This window comes from Ranitomeya imitator, chromosome 9 (assembly GCF_032444005.1).
Source record: "Ranitomeya imitator isolate aRanImi1 chromosome 9, aRanImi1.pri, whole genome shotgun sequence".
NCBI classification, from domain to species: domain Eukaryota; kingdom Metazoa; phylum Chordata; class Amphibia; order Anura; family Dendrobatidae; genus Ranitomeya; species Ranitomeya imitator.
Window position 1 is genome coordinate 56,464,539 of NC_091290.1, and position 12,464 is coordinate 56,477,002.

A 12,464-nucleotide genomic window follows, 5' to 3' on the forward strand; every position below is an offset into this window, starting at 1 on the left:
CGGCGCTGCAAGGCCAAAAAACCCTCCTCTAGGTTATCCTATATAGTGTTTTTCCACTATTTAGCTGGATACGAGTGGAAAGACACTAATAGGAATTTTTTTTTTCAAATTTTAAACAGGCTGCACTATTTGAAAAAAAGGAAAATTTTTCTCAAGGTATGAGCCAGTAACGAACCCTGAGCTGAATCCAACCGGCTATGGCTGCACACAGACTACAGGGCGAGCTGGGCTCACACGGAGACCGTGCAGACAGCCGTAAACGGCGCTGCAAGGCCAAAAAACCCTCCTCTAGGTTATCCTATATAGCGTTTTTCCACTATTTAGCTGGATACGAGTGGAAAGACACTAATAGGAATTTTTTTTTTCAAATTTTAAACAGGCTGCACTATTTGAAAAAAAGGAAAATTTTTCTCAAGGTATGAGCCAGTAACGAACCCTGAGCTGAATCCAACCGGCTATGGCTGCACACAGACTACAGGGCGAGCTGGGCTCACACGGAGACCGTGCAGACAGCCGTAAACAGCGCTGCAAGGCCCAAAAACCCCCCTCTAGGTTATCCTATGTAGTGTTTTTCCACAATAGAGCTGGAGACTGGTGGAAAAACACTAATAGGAAATTTGAGAAAAAATGTGCAGCAGGCTGCACTAAGAGCAAAAAAGAACAACTGTGTGAGGCAGTGTGAACCCCCCCTGAGCTGAATACAACCGGGTATATGGCTGCACACAGACTACAGAGTGAGCTGCACACACACACACACAGAGACCTTGCAGAACGCTGTTAAAACAGCGCTGCAAGGCAAGAGCAAGGTGAACAGTGAAGAACACACAGCGTTTTGCTAAATTAGCCTTTGGAAAGGAAAATAAAGCAATTAGCTAGCTCAACTGGCCCTCAGTTAGAACACAGCGTCCTGTCCCTAACTGAAATCACAGCAGAGTGAGCGCAAAATGGCGGCAGCGCTTTTTTATAGTGCAGAGTGACATCATTTCAGCAGCCAATCCAAGCCTTGCCAGTACTTACATGCCCACCATGCTAAACAGGATGTGCCCACACTTTCATTCATTCCTCATTGGCTGCTGCGTTCAATTTGAATTCTGGGAACTTCCGATTCCGGTATCCGATACACGGGAAGTATCGGAATTCAGTATCGGAATTCCGATACCGCAAATATCGGCCGATACCCGATACTTGCGGTATCGGAATGCTCAACACTAATCATGACCAATCATTTTAACAACACCTTCACACCTTGTTTTCCCTCAATCTCCAACTCCCTGCCTCCTCTTTGACTGCTCTGGTGTCATGGAGCCAAAAATAGGGTGGAGATAGAAGAAAATCAAGCAGCTGGGAAGGTGTATGCACTTGGTGTGGACAGTCATTGTGTGCAGGCAGTCCCTTTTAATGATGGTTTTCTTTTCCCATTTTACATAACTGGAGTCATAACATTGTCCTGCAGGATGCTATAAGCATGTTTAATACAGCTATATTCTTCTTTGTACAGGTGCCACCATGAACGATGCGGAGAGCTTGTCACAGCTTTTGCAGGTTTGTGCCCGCAAAACAGAAGATTTTTCTAGTCTTATAGACCTCAAGCACATGGTATGGCTCTTGGAAATAGAAGAGGCAGCTAAAAAGATGTTCAGCAGGTGAGTTCAACTGTGTGGAATCACAAGTAACTCCAAATGGTTTGTGAACCTCGTTTAGAGCAACTATTGGGGTGCCCATACACCTAGTGGTACCATACCACATAGTTTCTTTTGTCAATTGTGGTTTTTCTATGCGCATTTCACCACGTGTATGATTTGATCATATAGTAGATCACCACTTTGTGCACAGACATTGTAAACTTGCTTCTTTACAATCCCATTAACCTGTTGCAGGTTTATAGGTGGCAGTGACACTATGCCAATTAATAATTGCTAATACAGTGTATTGATATGATTTGCCAAGTTTACTGTAGCAAAACTGTGAACTTCTAGAATTAATGAAATCTTGCATAGTGATTTTTTTTTTTTTTTTTTTTTTTTTGGTTATATCACAGTAATTGTCTGCATGGTATAGATTTTCTCACTGCTGTAATTGAAAATGGAGAAAACAAGTGGCTAGATGCTTTCTAAATGTGTCATTTCTGCCATCAGTGACTTCACTGCTGAGCCAGAGCTAATGCCAAAGACGCCCTCTCAGAAGAGACGTAGGAAGAAGAGAGCGTCAGTTGTGCCAGATGAAATTAGAGATCCTAGTAGTCGCAGGTAAGGGGAATGTCAGCAATGAAGTCTTGTGACTGAACACAGGAAGCAAACATAATCATTATAGTAGAGATTGATTTGCGTTTCATGAACAATTCTTTGTTTAATACTTTCCTTCTTCAGGATTTCCAGGAGACGAAGTAATGTGAGCTGGAGCACATCGGTGCGCAGAATGTCTTCTCGACATATTATTAAACCACTTGATTCATCAATTCAGGAAGAGACTGAACAGCAGCCTAAGAAAATGACAAGAGCCAAGGCGCAAGCCAGCATGATGTGTGTGCCAGGAGCTGAGAAACCACTAGAACAACTCTCATCAAATGTACCTAACGACCGATTTTTGCAAGTGCAGATTAGTGCAGAGGAACGTCTTAGTGCAGAGGTGCAACTCTGTGAGTTAACAAAGTCAGTCTCTGCAGAGAACAATCCTGCCTTAGAAACTGTGGTCCCAACTTCATCTGCGCCACCTAATCCAATGGCTCCCCCAGCCGTTGCTGACGAGCCTTCAGTGCTTTCCACACCCGAGAAGAATGGTCGCACTGCAGCAAAATTAAAGATCACCGACAGCTCTACACCTAAAACACAGATGGTTGTTATTGAGTCAGTGGACCTCAAACTTGAATGTGCTCAGCCTGTTTCACAAGCTGCCAAGGAGTTATCACTGGAACTGTTAAACTACAGTGTAACACCCACCGGGTCAAAATCTGACCGCCGGTCTGTCCGCCGCAGTATTGTTGGACGGAAATCAACCAGCTGCCGCGCATCTCTGGCTAATCAATACTCTCTCGCTAGCAAGCGCGAAAGTATGACCAGAGCAGCTGTACGCAAATCTATCCGCCGATCTGTTTCACAGAAAAAAGCTTCAGAGATGTCATCATCTTCTAGCTACAAGAGCTGTAAGTGCCCCATGTCCTGATACATTTATAGTTAATTACCCTGCAGATTGTTAGTTACATAACTTGTTTTGCTCTTCCAGACCAGAGTTCTATTGAAGTAATGGATGAAGAAGTCACTGTGAAACTTGGGTAGGAGCATTGTTTTCTTAACTCCTTCCATTTAATTACATTTCTACATTATCAAGCATACTGGTTCTCTAGTGAGGACACAACATGTACTGTAATGCAAAGTGACCACAATAGTTGTGTTTCAATACTGCATATGTGCCTTTTTTTCCCTTATCATTTTTTTTGAACTGTGCTCCAGTCTCCACACTTGAGTGACTTTATTCGCATCAGTTTGTTTTGTTGTTGCAATTGTTGCACTATTTAACGAAAGGTGCAACTTTTTGTCCTAAGAGGTTGCAGAACATGTTATAAACAATGGACACAATTCTTGAACCATTTTGAAGATCTTGATAGGAAAAAACTTTCAACAAATACCACATCAAAAAAATGTTCTTTGCGGTGTACTGTACTTATATTCTGCGGTCATGCTATTTTTCCAAGCACTGCTGTTTGCCTCTTATATTCTTTACATCTGAACAATTGGGGTATGTGCACATGAGGCCTTTTTCAGGTGAATTTCACATGGGACCTGTCTGAAAAAGCGCTTAAAAAATGCGATAAAGAATGGACATATGCACAGCAATGTCTAAACGAGTTGCTGTGCATGTGTTCCATCTTTTGTCACTTCTTTAACTGGTTCAGACTTTGAATGCCAATATGTGGTTAACCCCTTCCCGACCCATGACGCCACGTAGGCGTCATGAAAGTCGGTGCCAATCCGACCCATGACGCCTATGTGGCGTCATGGAAAGATCGCGTCCCTGCAGGCCGGGTGAAAGGGTTAACTCCCAATTCACCCGATCTGCAGGGACAGGGGGAGTGGTAGTTTAGCCCAGGGGGGTGGCTTCACCCCCTCGTGGCTACGATCGCTCTGATTGGCAGTTTCACTTTCAACAGCCAATCAGAGCGATTTGTAATATTTCACCTATTATAACGGGTGAAATATTACAATCCAGCCATGGCCGATGCTGAAATATCATCGGCCATGGCTGGAAATACTAATGTGCCCCCACCCCACCCCACCGATCGCCCCCCCAGCCCTCCGATCTGGCCGGTACACTGCTCCGGCTCCCCTCCGTCCAGTGCTCCGCTCCCCCCCCCCGTGCTTTTGTCCGCTCCCCCCGTGCTCCAATCACCCCCCCTGCACTCCGATCCACCCCCCCGTGCTCCGTTCCATGCCCCCCGTGCTCCGTTCCACCCCTCCCGCGCTCCGATTCCCCCCCGTGCTCCGATTTCCCCCCCCCCCCGTGGTCCCCCCACCCCATCATACTTACCGATCCAGCCGGGGTCCCGTCCGTCTTCTCCCTGGGCGCCGCCATCTTCCAAAATGGCGGGCGCATGCGCAGTGCGCCCACCGAATCTGCCGGCCGGCAGATTCGTTCCAAAGTGCATTTTGATCACTGAGATTATATCTCAGTGATCAAAATAAAAAAAATAATAAATGACCCCCCCCCCCCCTTTGTCACCCCCATAGGTAGGGACAATAAAAAAATAAAGAAATTTTTTTTTTTCCACTAATGTTAGAATAGGGTTAGGGGTAGGGTTAGGGTTTCGGTATGTGCACACGTATTCTGGTCCTCTGCGGATTTTTCTGCTAAACCGCTTCGGATTTATGGCGGTTTTTCTGCGCATTTCACTGCGGTTTTACAACTGTGATTTTCTATTTGAGCAGTTGTAAAACCGCTGCGGAATCCGCACAAAGAAGTGACATGCTGCGGAATGTAAACCGCTGCGTTTCCGTGCAGTTTTTCCGCAGCATGGGCACAGCGATTTTTGTTTCCCGTAGGTTTACATTGAACTGTAAACTCATGGGAAACTGCTGCGGATCCGCAGCGTTTTCCGCAGCGTGTGCACATACCTTTAGAATTAGGCTATGTGCACACTGTGCGGATTTGGCTGCGGATTGGCCGCTGCGGATTCGCAGCAGAGTTCCATCAGGTTTACAGTACCAAGTAAACATATGAAAAACCAAATCCGCTGTGCCCATGGTGCGGAAAATACCGCGCGGAAACGCTGCGTTGTATTTTCCGCAGCATGTCAATTCTTTGTGCGGATTCCGCAGCGTTTTACACCTGTTCCTCAATAGGAATCCGCAGGTGAAATCCGCACAAAAAACACTGGAAATCCGCGGAAAATCCGCAGGTAAAACGCAGTGCCTTTTACCCGCCGATTTTTCAAAAATGGTGCGGAAATATCTCACACGAATCCGCAACGTGGGCACATAGCCTTAGGGTTAGGGTTGGAATTAGGGTTGTGGTTAGGGTTGTGATTAGGGTTATGGCTACAGTTGGGATTAGGGTTAGGGGTGTGTTGGGGTTAGTGTTGGAGTTAGAATTGAGGGGTTTCCACTGTTTAGGCACATCAGGGGTCTCCAAACGCAACATGGCGCCACCATTGATTCCAGCCAATCTCGTATTCAAAAAGTCAAATGGTGCTCCCTCACTTCCGAGCCCTGACGTGTGCCCAAACAGTGGTTTACCCCCACATATGGGGTACCAGCATACTCAGGATAAACTGCGCAACAATTACTGGGGTCCAATTTCTCCTGTTACCCTTGGGAAAATAAAAAATTCTGGGCTAAATAATTATTTTTGAGGAAAGAAAACGTATTTATTATTTTCACGGCTCTGCATTATAAACTTCTATGAAGCACTTGGGGGTTCAAAGTGCTCCCCACACATCTAGATAAGTTCCTTTGGGGGTCTAGTTTCCAAAATGGGGTCACTTGTGGGGGGTTTCTACTGTTAAGCCACATCAGGGGCTCTGCAAACGCAACGTGACGCCCACAGAGCATTCCATCAAAGTCTGCATTTCAAAACGTCACTACTTCACTTCCGAGCCTCGGCATGTGCCCAAACAGTGATTTACCCCCACATATGGGGTATCAGCGTACTCAGGAGAAACTGGACAACAACTTTTGGGGTCAAATTTCTCCTGTTACCCTTGGGAAAATAAAAAATTGCAGGCTAAAAGATCATTTTTGAGAAAATAATTTTTTTATTTTCATGGCTCTGCGTTATAAACTTTTGTGAAGCACTTGGGGGTTCAAAGTCCTCACCACACATCTAGATTAGTTCCTTTGGGGGTCTAGTTTCCAAAATGGTGTCATTTCTGGGGGATCTCCAATGTTTAGGCACACAGGGGCTCTCCAAACGTGACATGGTGTCCGCTAACAATTGGAGCTAATTTTCCATTCAAAAAGTCAAATGGCGCGCCTTCCCTTCCGAGCCCTGCCGAGTGCCCAAACAGTGGTTTACCCCCACATATGAGGTATCGACGTACTCGGGAGAAATTGCCCAACAAATTTTATGATCCATTTTATCCTGTTGCCTATGTGAAAATGAAAAAATTGAGGCTAAAAGAATTTTTTTGTGAAAAAAAAGTACTTTTTCATTTTTACGGATCAATTTGTGAAGCACGTGGGGGTTCAAAGTGCTCACTATGCATCTAGATAAGTTCCTTGGGGCGTCTAGTTTCCAAAATGGGGTCACTTGTGGGGGAGCTCCAATTTTTAGGCACACGGGGGCTCTCCAAACTTGACATGGTGTCCGCTAAAGAGTGGAGCCAATTTTTCATTCAAAAAGTCAAATGGCGCTCCTTCCCTTCCAAGCCCTGCCGTGCGCCCAAACAGTGGTTTACCCCCACATATGAGGTATCAGCGTACTCAGGACAAATTGGACAACAACTTTCGTGGTTCAGTTTCTCCTTTTACCATTGGGAAAATAAAAAAATTGTTGCTAAAAGATAATTTTTGTGACTAAAAAGTTAAATGTTCATTTTTTCCTTCCATGTTGCTTCTGCTGCTGTGAAGCACCTGAAGGGTTAATAAACTTCTGGAATGTGGTTTTGAGTACCTTGATGGGTGCAGTTTTTAGAATGGTGTCACTTTTGGGTATTTTCAGCCATATAGACCCCTCAAACTGACTTCAAATGTGAGGTGGTCCCTAAAAAAAATGGTTTTGTAAATTTCGTTGTAAAAATGACAAATCGCTAGTCAAATTTTAACCCTTATAACTTCCTAACAAAAAAAAATTTTGTTTCCAAAATTGTGCTGATGTAAAGTAAACATGTGGGAAATGTTATTTATTAACTATTTTGTGTGACATATCTCTCTGGTTTAACAGAATAAAAATTCAAAATGTAAAAATTGCGAAAGTTTCAAAATTTTCGCCAAATTTCCGTTATTATCACAAATAAACGCAGAATTTATTGACCTAAATTTACCACTAACATGAAGCCCAATATGTCACGAAAAAACAATCTCAGAACCGCTAGGATCCGTTGAAGCGTTCCTGAGTTATTACCTCATAAAGGGACACTGGTCAGAATTGCAAAAAACGGCAAGGTCTTTAAGGTCAAAATAGGCTGGGTCATGAAGGGGTTAAAAGAAGTAGTGTGTCGTTGTGTGGGATCCTTCTACTTGGTAGCTGCTCTCTATTTTATAATTTAAATTACAAAAATGCCGTTGCAAAGGTGACAGATGGCAAGACACTTCAGGAGAAACACTGCCTGCGGTTTAAGTGTATTCACCTTGGAAAACGCAGGTGCGCTTGCATCCATGAGTCCTTGTTGTTGCGTGTAGCCTTCCATTGAAAGTTTACTTGTCTGTAAATGCCAAGTGTAATGATAAACAGATGCTGAGTTCTATTAACACCGTGACATGGAGAAAATTTGCTGTTTATGGAGGTGCACTTGTGTAACTACCACAGTAATTAAGATTACAAGTTTAGATACTGCTCAAGTTAGCAGTGATTTTTAAAAAGAAAAAATTTGAAAACCAGTAATAAACACTACAATCACTCTTGTTACAACTATGTTACAAACATTTGTATTAGGGATATTATGGACTTTGTAGTTGAATTTACACTTTGCATATATTGCAAATTTTTTTTTCTTTCTTTTCCTGATTTTCTTACATTTTTAATGAATTCTCTTTTACAGACCAAAGACTACTGAACTTGTTGAGGTAAGGAAGAAGCTATATGTGTAGCAGCTATGTAGCATATGCTTGGGTGATTAGGTCAATGGGCCTACATGATATGCGGTTTACACTGAAAGCCACAACACTTTGCCAAAATGGTTGCACAAAGGATATGACTGAGTCGGCACAGTTTTGTAGATTGTTTTATGCAGATGTGAACGGAGTCGACTTGTATAGTCGTAGTTGATCATTAAGGCCCGACTCATTAAACAATTCTGGCGTAAATGCTTTTGAAAAGAAGTAAAACGTTTGCATAGCTCGGATTTGTGTAAAAATGGCGAGACTTTACTGAACACCAGTATGTCCCTTTACCGAGCTGAGATAAGTAGCATCTCTCGACAGGTGAAAATGCAGCAGCTGTACACTATGGATGACATCCTGCTGCATCAGTCACTATTGGTGTTGGCACCGACCATGCCCATTAACTTTTAGATGCTGCTGTCAATAGTGACTACGGCATCTTGATGGTTAAGTGTCTTTAACCCCATCGGCACCGTGAGATCATGATTGTGTGATCCCTATGGTTGCCATGGCCATTTAAGGCCAAATAACGGCCTTAATCTGCCAACTATAGTGACCTGTTCAGAACTTGGCAACCTTTAGGGGCTAAAAATAACTTTTCCTGTCGTGCAAGTCTGCATTAAAGTGAACCAGTCAGCAGGATTTTGCTAAGGAAACTACATGTTTTGTCATGTTGACGTTGTTACTGATTAAAATGATATCTGGGGTGATGAAATCTGTCTTGTGGTTCTTGTGTAGTCAGTGTTAGAAGTTTTCAGTTAATGAGATGCCTGTGCTCCAGGGTGGGACTGTAGGCAGAGTGTTATCTTCCTGCTCTAAGCCAGAGAAACCATGAAGTGACCTGCCAACAGGCCGCCTCGAAGCACAAACAGTCTGTCTCTATGATGAGGAACATGTTTGTGTTTTGGGGCGGCCTGTGGGGAGGCCTTTTCTTTGTTTCTCTGGTTTAGTTCAGGAAGATAAGACTCTGCCAACAGTCCCAACACTGAGCACGAGCATATCATTAACTGAAAACTTCTAGCACTGATAGATGGATTTCTTCACCCCAGGTATCATTTCAATCAGTATAACAGCAGCAACGTGACAGTGTCTGTAGTTTACTTGGCAAAATCCTGCTGACAGGCTTGCTTTAACCCCTTACTGCCATCGGACGTACTATTACACCGATGGCAGTATCCCCGCTTTGATGCGGGCTCCGGCGGTGAGCCCACCTCAAAGCCAGTACATGTCAACTGTTTTGAACAGCTGACATGTGCCCGCAATAGCGGCGGGTGGAACCACGAGCCGCCCTTCGCTATTAACTAGTTAAATGCTGCTGTCAAACTCTTGACAGCAGCATTCAACAAGCGCATCTGGCCGGAAATGCGCACACCGGTCGTCACGTGATCGGGGGGGGGGGGGGGTCATCTGTGTGTCGGCATGACAACCAGAGGTCTCCTTGAGACCTATGGTCGTTATGCTGGATTTCTTCGAGCGCCACCCAGTGATCGGCGCTTATAGCAATGCACTAATTCTGCTACATAGAGGTGATCTGAGCATCGCTTCTATGTAGCAGAGCCGATGAAGTTGTGGCAGCTTCTAGCCTCCCACGGAGGCTATTGAAGCATGGCAAATCCGTTAACGGCTTAGCAAGAAAAAAAAAAAATCAAACCGCCAAAATTACTTTTTGGTTGCCGCAACACTGCATTGAAATGCAATAACGGGCAGTCAAAAGACCGTATCTGCACCAAAATGGTATCATTAAAAACGTCAGCTCAGCACGCAATAAATAAGCCCTCAACGGGTATCGGAAAATGGTGTAATTTTTTTTTTTTTTTTTAACAGTTTGGAAAAAAATTTTCACCACTTAGATTAAAAAAAGAACTTAGACATGTTTGGTGCCTATGAACTTATAATGACCTGGATAATCATAATGGCAGGTCAGTTTTAGCATTTAGTGAACCTAGCAAAAAAGCCAAACAAAAAACAAGTGTGGGATTACTTTTTTGCAATTTCACCGCACTTGGATTTTTTCCCCCCGTTTTCTGTTACACGACATTCTAAAATCAATGATGTCGTGCAAAAAATAAACCCTCATATGACCATATTGACGGAAAAATAAAAAAGTTATGGCTCTGGAAAAAAGGGGAGCGAAAAACGAAAACGCAAAGCCGAAAAAAGTGCCAGGGGTTGTCCACTGCTAGGACAACGCCTTCGCATTTTAGGGCCATTCTTTTCCCCTTTTCATTAAAACATATTCAAAACCTCCAGGATTTATTGAACAAATTCATCTGGAACATTTGTTTTTGAAACTCTTGCTTTACCAATCTTAAAGGGAACCTGTCACCCCCAAAATCGAAGGTGAGCTAAGCCCACCAGCATCAGGGGCTTATTTACAGCATTCTGTAATGCTGTAGATAAGCCCCTGATGTATCCTGAAAGATGAGAAAAAGAGGTTAGATTATACTCACCCAGGGGCGGTCCTGCTGCTTTTCTTGTCTTCACGCTGCGGCGCTGGGCCTCTCTGACCTTTCATGGCGCCTGCGCACTGCAGTACTTTGCTCTGCCCTCAACAGGGCAGACTAAGTTCGCCTGCGCTGGAGCCGCAGCATCATCGTAAGAAGATGGGATGCCCCGGACCGGACCACAGCGGGACCGCCCCCTGGGTGAGTATAATCTAACCTATTTTTCCAGGACGTCCCTCCTGACAGCACCACTAGGAGGTTGTCCTTCATATCCTTGATGGGGACAGGAACACAGAAGAGGTTAAATAGCCCCTCCTCACCTCCACCCTTCAGTGTTTTTCCTGTCCCTATCAGGGACAGACGCAGGAGAGTGTTCTCCAGAAGAAAATGGATTTACCTGATGACGGATGTAAGGTTCTGCAGAGCAGGTGCTCCTGAGGGTGGTCTTCTCCTCCTGGAGGGGGCTCTGGGCCGCCATAGTCTTGTTGGAGGGACCCCTCAGATCGCATGATACCGACGGAGGTCCCTCGCGCGATAAGGTAGAGCTGTGTGCTCCCGTCAGCTGCCTCATCCCTTCACAAAGGGGCTCTGAGGCAGAGGCTGCTGCAGCCTTGTCTGGCGCTGTTCCCCTGAGCTCCACTTACAGCCGGCAGCGTCTCCCCAAACTTCTGGTTCCGGCGCTTCGCGTCAGAGGAGAGCGTGCCGGTGACTACTTCCGGGGTGTGTGGCCAAATTCCCAGGGTCTGCGGTGCCAGTGGTTTCCGGGCCAAGACAAGTCGGCAAGGATAGTCCGGGGCATGATGGCGCCGAGATCAGATGGTCCCAGGCTGGTCAGCGTGCGTTCCATATGACACATGCGCAGTACAGCTGGGGACCTGCAATCACCGTAGATGCCAGCAGCTGAGCTCGGAAGGAGGACGAATCAGATGTCTTGAAGTCTGGTAAGACTTACTATTTAATGACGGACAGCTGACGGCACGCCTGACTTAGTAAGATGGAGGGTGCTAGACGTCCAGTCCTTAGAACTGCTCATGGACCATGTGAGTAAACGTGGTGGGGAAGTACCTAGCGGGACTTTAGATCCGTTAGCTACAGGGCCTTCTTTTACATTTTAGGACAAGGACATCCCCAAGCGAAGTCCAGGCTATTGTATCAACATTGGTGCCACCCCAATCCCCTCACCCTAAGAGGCCCAGATGGGATATGGACTCGAGTTCGGAAGAAGGAGAGGTATCAGGATATTCGGGCTCGGGTGAAGTTGACAATTCCTCGGTAGTATTTCCAGAGGAATGCAAAAGATGCCTGTTCTCGTCCGAAAACACGGACGTGCTCCTAAAAGCAGCTATGAGTACTATGAAAATAGAGGACTCCACTGAACCACTATCTGTTCAGGAAGAAATGTTCGGGGGCCTGAGAACCTGCAGAAAGTATTTCCAGTGAACAACCATATAACGGCGATGATACTGGAAGAATGGGAAGATGTGGGGAAAAAGCTAGTAGTCCCTCGGGACTTCAAGTACTGTCTTCCCTTTTGATCCGGAAGAAAATAAAGTCTGGAAATCTGTTCCAAAGATCGACATTCCGGTAGCTAAAGTCTCAAGGAAAACATCTATTCCTTTCGAAGACTCTTCTGGGTTAAAATACCCGATGGATAAAAGGTCGGAAGATCTCCTTTAAAAAAAGCCTGGGAGTCACCGCTGCCATTATGAAAACAAATATAGCGGCCACCTCTGTAGCAAGATCCATGAACCTCTGGGTAGACGAGCTGGAA

At 45.1% G+C, this 12,464-nt stretch overlaps 1 protein-coding gene across 1 annotated transcript in view; it reads left to right on the plus strand.

The window, feature by feature from the left end:
• Positions 1-12,464, plus strand: part of INCENP (inner centromere protein) — a 66,729-nt gene that overhangs the window by 28,665 nt on the left and 25,600 nt on the right. Inside the window, exons 2-6 of the mRNA XM_069739601.1 lie at positions 1,499-1,643; positions 2,136-2,246; positions 2,367-3,139; positions 3,220-3,268; positions 8,189-8,213. Coding sequence (XP_069595702.1) covers positions 1,507-1,643; positions 2,136-2,246; positions 2,367-3,139; positions 3,220-3,268; positions 8,189-8,213 — 1,095 coding nt within the window. The 5' untranslated portion in view covers positions 1,499-1,506. The remainder of the gene's footprint in view (positions 1-1,498; positions 1,644-2,135; positions 2,247-2,366; positions 3,140-3,219; positions 3,269-8,188; positions 8,214-12,464) is intronic.